Genomic DNA, 14,462 nt, shown 5'->3' on the forward strand with positions numbered 1-14,462 from the left:
AAAATAGCATTATTACCTCAAAGTTCATAGCTTCCGTTTCAATTTAAGATGTTGGAAGCAAAGTTCAATCTTCCACCTCTAATTTCACCCCTACGTGTATGGGAACGGAATCTACGCCGGCGTTCAGTAGAGTGGGAAAACCAAAACATGACTCGTATCAGGAGCTAGATACATTATAACGGCGTCGTTTAGAGAAGCACGCCAGTACGCCCCCGTACATTAACCCGCCACGGAATCGTCGAAACTTCCAAAATTCAAGCGGACTTTTCAACACGCAGAAATACGTGGAAATTAAAATTAATTGAGTTTGACGAACACCTCAGAGAGACAGAGACATACAACATATGAACATTTCAACACCCACCTTCTTCTCCTTCTTCGATCTCTTAATAAGCCGTGCTCTTGCGTTCTTCGATTTCCCATTATCCACAAAACCTATTCTCTCAATTCCATTCACCTGTAAACATGAGATTAATCTACTTCTTCGTTGTTGCAGTGTGTCTCACGGTCTCATCCACTCCAATCTCTGCTCACTTCTACCCCAATATTTCATCGATACCGCCGTCGTTTAACCACCCGCGCGGCGCGTGGGAGGCGTTCCGGAATTTCTCCGGGTGCCACCCCGGCGAGAAAGTCGACGGCTTGTCGAAGCTCAAGAACTACCTGAAACACTTTGGTTACATCAACTCCTCGTCCGAATTCACCGACGACTTCGACGACGCTCTCAGGTTCGCCCTCGAGACCTACCAGAAGAACTTCAACCTCAATGCCACGGGCGAGCTCGACGAGCGGACCCTCCAACAGATTGTGCGGCCCAGATGCGGGGTCCCCGACATCGTCAATGGCTCGACGACCATGAACTCCGGTAAAGAAACGACGTCTCCGTCGAACGCCACGCACTTCCATACCGTCTCTCACTACAGCTTCTTCCCCGGAACGCCGCGTTGGCCAGATAGCCGGCGGGACCTGACCTACGCCTTCGAGCCGGAAAACAACCTCACGGACGACGTCAAGAGCGTGTTCACCCGCGCGTTCGAGCGGTGGTCCACCGTGACGACGCTGACCTTCACGCAGACGGCATCGTTCTACGACGCGGACATCAAGATCGGGTTCTTCGTCGGGGACCACGGCGACGGCGAGCCGTTCGACGGCGTGCTGGGGACGCTGGCACACGCGTTCTCGCCGACGAGCGGGCGGCTCCACCTGGATGGCGCCGAGACCTGGGTGGTCTCCGGTGACGTGACTACATCCTCGGAGACTTCGGCGGTGGACCTGGAGTCGGTGGCCGTGCACGAGATTGGGCATCTTCTAGGGCTCGGACATTCCTCGGAGGAGGAAGCGATCATGTACCCTACGATCTCGTCGCGGAGCAGGAAGGTCGAGCTGGCCAGCGACGATGTCACGGGCATTCAGCAGCTGTACGGTGCAAACCCCAGTTATAACGGTTCTTCTACTCCGTCCGCTGGCGCTGAGGAGAGGGACAATAGCAATGCTGCGCCCAACATTTCGGGCTCCATGTGGGCGATGAGGGCCTTGTTGACCGTCGGATTTGGGTTGTTGTTGCTTTTTTAGTTTTACTTCATTTTCGATTTATTTAATTTTTAAAATTTATTCCTTTGTTTTTGTATTTTTGGGGTTAGTGATACGGAGGGATATCAGATATGATACTTTGCTATACTGAGTTGTACATGATTGTTTTTATACACAGTTGATTGATGATATTATACGATGTAGTATTATTGTTCTTTTTCGCCTTCTCTAAAATTCTTCTTCTTCAATTTCGTTCGAATTGGAACTTTTTCTCACTTTATACGTTTGGGAACGAACTCCTCTAGGCTACAATAGGGTGTTGTGGACTTATTCTTTCTCCTCGAGCAACCTGCACATACAAAGAGAGATTAAATTGATAACTGCCGTTGGATTTGGAATAGGTTTAGGGATGATCACAGTTAAATTGATTATATATATATATATATATATATATATATATAAATTAGAATTTATGGTGATCGGAATAAAATATTTGATGGGATTAGTTGGAATGTGTCAAATAAAACAATGAATGGCGGTGAATCAATTCGGGGATTTAAATTTAATCCAAAATATTATAAATTTGGTGCTTTCCTATTGATCTTATGAACTTTCATGGTTTATGATTTATGAATGTTGTTGTTGTTGTTTTTTTTTTTTTTTTTTTAAAAAAAAAAAGTTATGAATGTTGGTACAACTGTTAGATGATCTTGTTAAGTCTTTGTTTTTTTTCTTCCTCCTATATTCTAATTAGGGTTAGGCCTGGGTCCTTTAGTCAATTTTTTAAGCATTTATGGTGGTCGAAAAAATGTAGTTTAATTACCTAGCCTACCTTAGTGAGCCACCTTCTTGGGGTTGGTGGTCGGTATCTCTAGCCACTCCTTTAAGGGTGAGGGGTAGAGATTTCCCACCTTTAAAACTTTTTATTTTTCGTGTTTCTATATTTAATGCTTATATAGATTAATTTAAACAGAAAATGATAACATTCAAATTGAACAACCTAAATTGAAGAAATTGCAATTCCGCGTAATTCTAAGGAATTGTGGGGAAATCTCAATCTTGGTTTTTGTAGAGCAAGCTGGTAATGATGATTGAAGGCACGTAGTTGTTAACTTCCCCTTTTTTTTCCCTTTCTCGAAAAAGATTCCGACTTCCTTTTAGAGTTTTTTATTTTTATTTTATGTTTTTTTCTACTCCACTGGTTTTCCTCCTCCGGTTATCACTCTTGATCTCTCCTTGTATTTGCCAACGAGAGAGGCAAAGGGCTCCTCGCTCTTCCTCCCCCATCTTTTCATTTTTCATTTTTAGCCTTTATTCTTCTTTCTTCTTTTTCCTCTCTCTCTCTCTCATGTTGTGCATTTTGAAAGCCATATCTGTTGTGTTTGCCACCTCATTCTCATCTTTTTTGGCCACACAAATGGTATTAACAAATTGGGATCTTCCAGAGGCCGGTTCTCTTTAGTATAAGGGTAGGATTGTTCAAAAAATAAATTTAGACAATTTTATCCCTATTTTAACAAGAACCGGCTCCCCTACCGTCCGTTTGAATTGGAGAGGAGAGGATCCAAATGTTGTATCAACGACCTACTCTTTATTTTGCATCTAGATCTTCATAGGTGGTACAATATTTTTGTCTATAGGGACTCTTAGACCCACTTCCAGACTCATATTTGGTATCCTCCAAGCCGAGTACTTCTCTCACCAGATATCAATTGAGGTGGTGCTCTGCTCAAGCAATTTTCATCTAACCAATTCTAGTACTTTTTCTCTTGTTTTGTCTCTAAACTCACTTCTGCAATTTGTACTTTAACAGGCAGATCCGCCTTTAATCTGCCAATTCAAACCACCGCTCACGGCCAGTTCTTAGCTGAGAAGCTGAGTAATAAATGGGCCGGGCCAAGTTTAGCCTTATGTATTGTTCTTATCGTTTTGAGTTGTCTTGTAATTTTTGTTTGGTTGCCCCCACCCTTAATTTGTATTGCGTCAGTTGTCTTTTTCTCGTCCGTTTATAATTGCTTAGAAGAAAAAAGTCGGTAATGATTGATTGCTTACACCCATCGGCCATCGCTGACGGCATTAGTTTTTTCTTTTTATTTATTTATTTATTTTTTTTAACAACACCGATCCACTATTTGTCGAGTCCACATTAAGTCGAGAACAGAAATTTGTCAGAAATAGAAACAGCACACGATCTTTGTTTACTCCCACGTCATTACAGCAATGTTATGTACCGAAGAGGTGATGTGCGGAGGGTTTTGTATGATTGCATCTGTCGTTGCATACGTTTAGCAGCATACGATCGGTTCTTAATTCTTATTGCTTTTAACAAGAAATACCCTATTTTAATTTTTATCCAAAATACCCAATTGGCCGTGATGCCCTTGTTTGGACTTTTCCATCCGACGTTGAATGATTAGTTTGACTTCATGACCCAATCAGATTTTAGAAAAGGCATGATTTTTTCCCCTTTCTCTTTTAGCTCGGTCCACGCGGTTTATACTTTTGAGATGAGTCTGGAACATATTGGGCTTCTCTAAATTACAAATACAATGTTGGGCCTTACTTCCTTTCCAGTAACTGCTGGTCCTGAAGCAGCTCCAAATTGGCAAAAACATGCCCGCCGACAAAGAACAATAGGTAAACTACAAGGAAGATTGAAGAGTGGCAGCAAAAAAGGTAGCACTGTAGATGATGGCTCATGGCTGGCCCAATATTAATTTGGAAGTATTTCAAGTGGTGGAACCCAGTAGTATTTGGCAGCCAGCATCTGTATTGAAGCTAGCAAGTTGGGAATAGTAAGCATAACTTTTTGAACAAGTCGTAATTCATCTACAAACTTTAGACCCAATCGATGTGAACAGCTAGCTCTTACCATCCCCCCCACCCAAAAAGCAAACCAAAATAGTAGGCAACATGAGAAAGGTGGGAAATTTCCACTTGCATCCATCTGCCATCGCCTTTCTCATTGTGGAATCACCTGGTTTTATCTGTACAACTGGTCTGGACCCACGCGTTGTACTCAAAAAGGCGATGCCTGTGAGCCGTACAAATTTGATGGCAGTAATGAACGCGGATTTTTTACATTACCATGCAGTAAAACCATGATTTGAGCCGTTGATTTAAAAACAATTATCTAGATTAGGATAAGATAAGAGTGGTTTGAAAGCCAAGAGGTTGTTCGGTTATTCTCGAATGGTTTGCTTCATTTTTTTTATGTTTTTTTTTCACCTACTTATGATATTATCAGTTGGACCTTTCATTTTAAATGAGCGGTCCAAAGTAGGGTTATTGCATTAAATCTTAATTTAGTGAATAACGAGAATGGTTGCAAGTGATCGGGATGGAAGTTACTCTCGTGACTTGCAAGCCAACTTTTTTCTTTCACTTCTATTCTATGACAATCTAGATCATTCATTGTAAATAAACAGTCCAAATCAAAATTATTGCACCGATAAATGCAACATTCGCCAGCCATATTTCCCTTCTTTTTTTTTTTTTACTTTCTTTCTTTCATTTCTTATTGCTTTTCTATGTGGAATGAAATTCTACAAGCTGGGAGAGACTTCTCATTTTACAAAGCCCATAACTAATTGTTGAAACTAAAAGCTTATATTCTTTTCGGCATAAAAAATAATATTGAAATATTAGCAGTTGATCAAGTAGACGGAGCAAAATTAACTAAGTGTAGTGACATTCACAGAGTGGGAGCAACGCTCCCCGGTACGGTACGGGGTATTGTGGAATTTTTCAAAATATGTCCGGACAATTAAGGTTTTTTTATATATATGTTATGTTGTATTTCTAAATCATTAATAGTAAATATATAGTTGTACTCTCTGTACACATAAGCACATTGCCAAACAATGAAAATTTATGTTTTGACCATCTCTTATTCTTTTTTTCTTTTTCTTTTTTCGATTCTATATTATTTTTTATTGTTGTGCCTGATAAAACTTAAAAATTCAAAATTCCAAAAAAAAGGTTTCGCTTCATAATCTTTCTATCTTCCTCGCAAGTAAATAATGCATTTATTTAAAAAAAAAATGTAATATTAGTTAAAAACAAAATTAAAAATTAATTATGATTACTACGTCAGCATTTGAGATATTTATGAGATTTTTTTTTTAAAAAAAGAAGTAACTTTTGGCATTAATATTTTTTAAAAGAAAAAGTGTTCGTGTCTTTACAGCCTGAATACCTTATTATCCTTTTTTTCCCTTTGGACGATCTGATGAGCAGGTGATACATAATTATATATAAAAGCCAACTACCCAGGTCTCTTCCAACTGTTCCTTACCTCTTCAAAGTCTTGTGAAAAAAGAAAAAATGGGACTTCAGCTTCCATGTCCATTGCCTTGCCTCGCAGACAATGAATCTGAATCTCACTCCAATCACCTTATTCACTCAGAGTCATCAACCTCCTCTCTCTCTTCCCAACCAAGTCTCCCCTCTGTTCCTTCCCTTTCCACATCAACTCAACAACCTACGACCACTGCCCACCACCTTTGCATAGCCACCGTCAAAGGCAACTCCTCCTATGTCTCCTCTCTCGCCGTCGCCGGAAAATTCCTTTACACCGGCTCTTCCAACAGCGAGATACGCTCATGGAGCCGAGACAATATCAGTTCAACGGATAACGTGGTGCCGGTGGTGGCTGTCAGCAACGGCGTCGTTAAGTCTCTCGTAGTTTTTGAGGATAAGCTATTCAGCGCTCATCAAGACAACAAAATCCGCGTGTGGAAGATCGACGACGATAATCCACAACAGAAGTACAAATTCATAGCCGCGCTCCCCACGCTGAACGATCGCTTCTCAAGGCTTTTCTCTGCCAAGAACTACGTGGAGGTGCGGCGGCACAAGAAGTGCACGTGGGTGCACCACGTGGATAATGTTTCGGCGCTCGCGATATCTCGAGACGGGTCTCTTCTCTACTCGGCTTCGTGGGATAGGACGTTCAAGATATGGCGGACCTCCGATTTCAAGTGCTTGGAGTCTGTAGGGAACGCGCACGACGATGCAATCAACGCAATAGTATTGTCGGAAGATGGGTTTGTTTACACGGGATCGGCGGATAAGAAAATCAAGGTGTGGATTAAGGAGAAAGCGGCGGGGGGAGAAAAAAAAAAGCATTCAGCGGTGGCTACGCTAGAGAAGCACAAGTCGGCGGTTAATGCCCTGGCTCTAAGCGGCGATGGGTGTGTTCTCTATTCCGGTGCCTGTGATCGATCGATTCTTGTGTGGGAGAGAGATGGTGATGGCGATGGCGGTGGAGTACATATGGTGTTGGTGGGTGCGCTTAGGGGCCACAGCAAAGCGATATTGTGCTTGGCCGTGGTGGAGGATTTGGTTTGCAGTGGGTCGGCTGACAAAACGGTTAGGATATGGAGGAGAGGGATGGGGAAGAGCTATTCTTGTTTGGGTGTGTTGGAAGGGCACCGACGCCCCGTTAAGTGTTTGGCTGCGGCGGTTGATGGCAATAGTATTGAAGATCCAAGTGGCTCTGATTCTTGTACTTGTTTTCTGGTTTACAGTGGTAGTTTGGATTGTGATATTAAGGTCTGGCGTGTATGGGTTCCCTTTCTTTATTAATTAATTAATGCTTCTTTTTTTTTTTTCCATTTTTTTAGTACCGTTTTGTACACAAGGATGAGAAAGTTTTTGCTTCATATTTGCAAAGTCAATTGCTGTCCTACTTGTTCTCTCTGCTCATAATTTAGCAAATTTTATATTATAATTATTTCATATAATTTTTATGTGTCGGTTCTAATTAACTTTTTTATTTTTTTTTAATAGTATTACACATCACATAAATATCCTCCAAAGTTGTTCCGAAAAGGTGATATTCTACAAAGTTGTCCTAAAAAGCTCTAACAATCCTTGGAATTTTATTTTTTATTTTTTTAAAGAAATGAAGAGATATTGTACCCTATTACGTTAACTATTTGCAGTCTCACTAAAATCATTTTCTGATTATTTTAGTAAAAGAATCTTAAAATTTTCATTTTCAATCTCACCAATTTGACCCAATAAAAATAGTAAGTGAACAGTACTCACTATTAATAGAAAAATAGTTTCTCTTTCCATTTTTTTTTTCATTTTTTTTTTATCTTTTATCCTTTAATTGTTAAAGAAATAATAAATAAATATTTGAAAAATAATATTTAAATTGAATAGCGAAATTGATTTGTTAAAATAGTGAGACTGTTACGGATGTTCTAAAAAAAATGAATAATTAAAATAGAGAAAAATGTAATTTTAATTATAAAATTTCATGAATATGCTAATAATGCTCTTATAAAATGTATGTGTAATATATATCGTTACTCTTTAATCTAAAAATTAATTAAAGTCAGGTTTTAGAGAGTCAGCATTAAATTTGTAAATTTGTAAATTAAAAATATAGTTTTATAGCATTTCTAAGTGAGTTACCTACTCATTTTCCCTCCCCTTAAAACAGAGGATGTGAAATGTGGGTACTTAAGAGAGAGAGAGAGAGAGAGAGAGTTGAGTAGTGATGGAGAGGTTCCGTCAATTTTCGGTGTATCAAAGTTTGAATAGGCAAAAGGGGCCCAGGGTCTAGAAGGTTATGACTAAGGTAAGGTTCCTACACATTTTCTCAGCGTTTGATTGTTACACAACTCCGGCAAGAAATGACCACAACGAATTTTGGAATTATTGCAATTGAGAGTTTCAACTTTCTTTCGCCTTAACATGACTGGATACCTACCACCATTAAAGTCCTGTCCTCCCCTGCCTTGTTATTTTGTGACACACGCATTTATATTTCACTTTCTACGTGTCGGAATAGGATTTTTTTTTCGATTCAAATGAATTTAAAAGAATTTTAAATTATAATAGAGAAGTATTTTTATTTAAAAAAAAAAAAACAAAAATACTTATCCATTATAACTAATTGGACACTCCACCCACTGCCGGCAACAAGATTATTACGAGGTTTCATATTTCGAAGTCAATTTAAATTACACACAAATTGCCTCCAAATTTCATTTATTAGAATATGCTTCGCCCATTTAAGAATATTATTTCAAATAAGTCAATAGCATATAATATATAAGGAAATGATAAGTGTTCTTTTAGTATTTTTCTAATGTCTTTTAAATTGTGATGTGACTTTTAAAATTATCATTGAATTTGAGATTATCATTATTGACTTTTAATCTATTGGTGATTTTAAAAGTCATATTACAGGAAACACTAGAAGAATACCTAGTATTTTCCTAATGTATATAACTAAAATTAATACATCAGCAAAGCCCACATCCCCCGTATATGAGCCCAAACCAGTCAGGCCGCAAGAGTCCAACCTGCTTTGCTTTTCAGTTGCTCAACTCAAAAGATAAGCCTCCTGCTAATCATTTCAACTGCTTACATAAGACGTTAGACTAAGATATCCCATATTAATAGAAGAAGAGATTAAAGTGTTCATTTTGCTTCTAAGTGGAGAAAACAATTTTGACTCTATCTAAACCTATCAATCTCATGGCAATTTATACGCGAGCCCGACATGACATGTTTCGTGTCTTTATTATCATGGTAGTGTACAAGTGTAAGATAAGAAATGTCACACCCAAATAATTCAAAATTATATAAAAACAAGATCATTTCTATCAAATTAATGTATGTGTATTATTGCTTTGTGGAGGTTTTTTTTTTTTTTTTTTTTTTTAAACAGAAAATTCAGTTTGAAATGTGTGAAAATTCAACTATATTCAAATGCTTTTGAAATATTATCATCAGTTTTCTATGTTGTCTTGTCTATAAGCAAACATGAAACACCACTCCTCCAACCGAAGAGAAGAAGAACAAGTATATATGAATATAGAATCACGTACGACAGAAGTAAGTTGATGATCAGCCGACATCTTTTCATAGACTACGAGGGTTTGAAGAAAATAAAAAATTACAAACAATTTCTGCGTCGGTTCTGACGTAACACATGCGTGTAATGACAAGAACACTTGTGCTAAAACAAATAATGGTCTCATCTTTAATGTTTCTCACGTGATTTAATTAGTATTTTCCTGACAAATGTTGCAGTGCGATGGTGAAGAAAGCTATTATTTAATGTTTCTTCAATTAAATTACTATATTTCAGTAGGAGCGTCAAAGACTTGGTCTGATTAATTAATTGCAAGTGGCACTGGAGTTCGGTTAAAAGTCATCTCGCGGGCCTCAAATTTTGATAACACATGCAGTTGTTTCTCTTCCTCCCATGACACGAGACATAAGCCAACCCTCTAATTAAAGGTAATCAGAAAAATATATCTAAAAAACGTTCTCAGCCGTTTCACGTTATAAATAATTTAATTAGAAACTACTTTCTCCTGAGTCCTGGCTCGCTGCTTCGAGTGTGTACAAGTAGAAACTGTAGAATTTTCGGCTAGGTTAAAAGAAAAGCTGTAACATTCTGGTCTCATATTGGAAAGATGAGAAGAAGCCCACATAGAGTTGGTGGTTTATAGAGATAAGTCATGAATGCTAAGTTCCATATTGCCTAGTTACTAGGTGAAATTGAGCTTTATAATGAATTCTAAGAAAACTCTAAATTGACTAGTCCTTTTGGGGTGATAACACAGATATGACTAGCGCTTTTCCCTAAGTTGTTACAAAAGCAATAGTCATCTCTTAGGATCTAATCTCATTTGACAATATATGAACACTCTAAATATGGACCTGGTCACATACATGAGTTGCATAATTGCATATATATATATATATATATATATATATATATATATATATAATTGGTTATGAATAAAAATGAATTCCAAGTGATATGTGGTTTTTCAAAAGAAGTAGGTTGCCAAAGTAACATGGGTGATGGAAGAAAGAGAAATAGATATAATGTGATGTTAGCTGGTCTTTAAACGACAGCATTTTCCCTTATAATTCTAGAATGGGATAAGGGTTCCACTCTGATCATTACTTGTAGTCTTAGCTTAGTAATAATAAATAGTGATATAATAAACGTGTCAATGTTTATTTTTTTAAAAGTAATGATTGAGATTTATGAACATCTACTTGATAAAATACACTACAAATTATAAAAGATATCCACATCACTTCAAAAAAAGAAAAAGAAAAAGAAGAATGCAATCCTAAAATAATTGCTTTACTATAAAACAACCATTACAAATAAAGGCAAGATAACAATAATTTCCCAACATACGCCAACCAAAGGCCCAACTTAAGCAATTTGGGCTTTCTTTCGTCCTTCCTAATTTTGATACTATTTATGACAAAATGGAAGGAGAGGGAATGATAAAAACACTATATTTTAATTCAAAACAATTTCATGAATTTTTTTCATTCGTTCTAACTCAACGTCTACCACCCACCACTGAACTTCTCGTTCACCTTCGAGCCCTCAACACTAGAGTCTTCAAAACTAACTAAAACGATTGATTTTATTAATGAATATTTTGTCAAGAGAAGAAAAATTATTTGGTGTGAAAAAATATATTATTTTTTAGTGTTTCAAGCTGAGGCGTCTGCTTTCTATTAAAGGGTGCAAAACATCCAATTTACAGTACGACCTAATTGAAGTTATTTTCAATAAAAAATAATAATAAAAATAAAATAAAAAAAGTAAGAGAGGAGAGTGAGATGATTGGTACCTTGAAGAGAATAATTAAAGATAAAGGATATTTTTTTTTCTTTCTATGGACCCCCATACCCATTATTTGATAAATTTTACTTTTTCTCCTTCCTCTTCCTTCCATTTCCTCCTAATATGGGAAGAAAATTAAAATGGTCCCCAAAGAAGAAAATTCCCTCCATCCCCCCTCCCCCTTTCCTCTTTTTCCATCCAACCCAATGAAGAAAAATATCCATTATTTCGTCCTTCCCCTTTCTCTTTTTCTTCCCACCAAAGGCAGTGTAAATTGGAGTTTCTTGGGACCGAACAACACTTTGATCCAACGGTTAAAAATCTTGTAAGATATTGTGATATCTCAATATCTATAATGATATCAAAATAAATATTATTTTAGAAAATGTTAATCGCCATATCACCCTCTTTTTCAACTTTAAAACCTTGTTCCAAGAGAAGAGAAAGATATTTGCATCATTCAGAAGGCGACAAATAAGAGGAAACTGAGGGCTAAAGTCAACTAGTGGTTTGACTTTAATTATTGTTCGTACGTTATCTCTCAAAGACGATAATTTTTCCAACTTTAACCAACATTCTCAATGCACCGCAGATTCCTCGCTATGTCCTCGTATGGGACCCATCCTTACCTTCAAGATAACAATCCAAACACGTCAGTAATAATATATATATTTTTTTTAAAAGGAAAAATTTCAACTTTCATTCAATCAAACTGAAAAATCTAAACCATATTGCTCTAAAGTTACAACGATTCAACTAGGAATTTTTATTCCATCCATACCCTATTCATAATTTGTATAATCACGGGTTTAGTTAGCCCATGTGCAGCATAATTGTTCTCTCGATCGGCTTGATATGACAAATCTGCCAACTCATGAGCCATTTTAGTCAATCATATCAGTGAATTATGAAATAACTCTTAAGGAATCTATTTGTTTAAATAAATTGTTAAGAGAGCTTGATCGTATAAAATTTATTTTTTCAAATAAAATTTAATTAGCAATTTGTTAATAATTTGAGTAACAAATTATTAAAGATCTTAAACATGGTTATAGGAGTCGAGGCCCAAAGAGACTAAGCTCATGGCTAAAGGTGCAGCATTGGATACATATATATATAGTATTTGGAAACCACAACAAAAAAAATATAAATAAAAAGGGTCAGAAAAAATTCTTTTAATATGGTCTATTAAATTAATATTTGTTCTTAGAAGTTTAGAACATGAGACTTTTACATACATTTTTAAAACATGTGATTTATATATATATTTTTAAAATTAAATGTTAATTTAATAGACTGAATTGAAACAATTTCCTTCCAACTAGTCGGAAAAAAAAAAAAAAAAAATCTATTCATTTGAAAAGAGTCTGATTTCTTAGGAAATATGGCTTGTACCACATGCTGTAAAGTTTGAATTTTGACCAGTGTTGGAGTTGGCCAACAGCTAGAAGCCTAGACGAAGATTGAAGGAAATTGGGTGTGGAGCCCAAGATGGGTGGCCGTTGGGTCAGCATGGCTCCCCCCTCCCCAATATGCAAATAAAATAAATTTGATTCCACAGATCATGACTTTTCTGTTTGCCCCATAAAATGGAATCATAATGATTACAAATGAGAAATTGGATTCACCTCGATCACCTCCTCCTCCTCCTCCTCCTCACTGGGCAAGCTTTTAATTTAAAATGAGAATTGGTAGGTGCCATATATGAAGAGGACACTCCCACGTGCTTCTCAAGAACTCCTGCATATATATATATATATATATATATATATATATATATATACTTGGGGGTTTCTTCGTGATCTCTTAATTAAAAGCACATGCTTTGGCCCTATCCAAAAGATTTCGAGTTGAAACATGGAAGAATATATTCTGAGATTTTATATTATTGATTTTATAGGTAGGTGTTAGACAACGCTAAGTTTACCACTTTGAATTGAATAGTCCCTAAGACTACATTATGGTTATTAACTTATTTATTTTAGTTGAATAAGTCGACCTATACAAATAAATTAACCTAAACTGACTTATATAAAGAAACATAAATCAATAATATAAAATCTCATAATATATTCTGAAGGTTGAACTTTGATAGATTCATGATTAATTTCATTGTGCTGTAAAACTAAAAACTATACCCAGTTAGTTAGAGATGTATATATGCACAAATGAAGACTGAAGACAGCTTGTTGTATCAGGCCAAAAAAAGGAAAGAGATCGAAAGCTTGTTGTAACTATCTTGATACAAGTATATTGTATACCTTTATCATATGGTGTCTCTTTTAGGCTCTTCTTTGATAATTGATGCCCATAAAAGTTCCAGTGGCTTCATTCATGGTGCTTTACATGCATGCCATGAATTGCTGATCGACTTTAAGCAGAAAAACAGCGAGTTAAAAGTGATTTCTTTGGGAATCCATATATACTGGCACACATAGAATGTCTTTGGTGGTATGATTCTCAATCCAAAAAGGGAAAAAAGAAAGAAGATTTTCCTGTAGGCAAGAAAATTACAAGAAAGTAATTGAGAAATAAGAGATTTGCAATTTATTGAAGTTGATGCAGCGTTGTGCAGTGGGTTGCAAAGATAACCAACATAATTGACTGCTAAATCCATCTTATTAAGGTTATATATATATATATAGAGCCTAATTAAGATGAAACCCAAAAAAGTAACTAATAATAATAGAAAGAATTTTTTTAAAAAAATGCCATGTGTGATGTGGCAAACAGAACACTAGAAATATTTTTGTATTCTTTCTAAGACAATTTTCACCTAGTAGATGTTGGAATTACGATTTTTCTTTTTCTTTTTTGTGAAATACAAATATTGTAGCTTTTTGAATAAGCTTTTCAAGGCCACTAAGTTTGTCTCCTTCTTATGTCGGAATAATAAGGTATAATTTTTTTTTTCTTTTTTTTTTTCGCAACAATTGGTCGGATAAAAACAGGAATGCACCAGAAGTTCAAACTCCCTTTTACAGCCTGACCTTTTGCGTCCATTACTTGAGTTTCCCACTAAAATGAACATCACGCAAAAGGGTTAATTCTAGCTAGCTAGGAGCAAGGCCTCCACTCAGCTGAAAAGCTAGCTCTTCTTTTTGTTCTTTTGCTTGGCTTTAATTTTCATCGATGAATTGACAGAAGCACTCCTCCGTAGTGGAATTATGTGCCTTGTGATTAACCACTAGGCTAAACCCTGGTATATTGGCTTTTTTCATATATATATATATAAAGTCCAATGAAGGTCGTAACTTTATTATAGGGTCAAACATAAAGTTAGAAAGAGAGATGGGATAAA

At 36.5% G+C, this 14,462-nt stretch overlaps 2 protein-coding genes across 2 annotated transcripts; both read left to right on the plus strand.

Annotated features, from left to right (window-relative positions):
* Nucleotides 1-36: 36 nt before the first annotated feature.
* On the plus strand, nt 37-1,611 carry LOC132179269 (metalloendoproteinase 2-MMP). Its single transcript, XM_059591968.1, has one exon. The coding sequence runs from the start codon at nt 466-468 to the stop codon at nt 1,570-1,572; it is 1,107 nt and encodes a 368-aa protein (XP_059447951.1). The 5' UTR covers nt 37-465; the 3' UTR covers nt 1,573-1,611.
* A 4,140-nt stretch (nt 1,612-5,751) lies between these two features.
* LOC132179187 (protein JINGUBANG) lies at nt 5,752-7,130 on the plus strand. The gene has a single exon (XM_059591851.1). The coding sequence runs from the start codon at nt 5,857-5,859 to the stop codon at nt 7,117-7,119; it is 1,263 nt and encodes a 420-aa protein (XP_059447834.1). The 5' UTR covers nt 5,752-5,856; the 3' UTR covers nt 7,120-7,130.
* The last annotated feature ends 7,332 nt before the right edge of the window (nt 7,131-14,462 follow it).

The sequence above is a fragment of the Corylus avellana genome, chromosome ca4, assembly GCF_901000735.1.
Source record: "Corylus avellana chromosome ca4, CavTom2PMs-1.0".
NCBI lineage: Eukaryota > Viridiplantae > Streptophyta > Magnoliopsida > Fagales > Betulaceae > Corylus > Corylus avellana.

Bases quoted from the DNA above. Each gene is read 5' to 3' on its own strand.
- LOC132179269 (XM_059591968.1), top strand. From the start codon at position 466: ATGAGATTAATCTACTTCTTCGTTGTTGCAGTGTGTCTCACGGTCTCA.
- LOC132179187 (XM_059591851.1), top strand. From the start codon at position 5,857: ATGGGACTTCAGCTTCCATGTCCATTGCCTTGCCTCGCAGACAATGAA.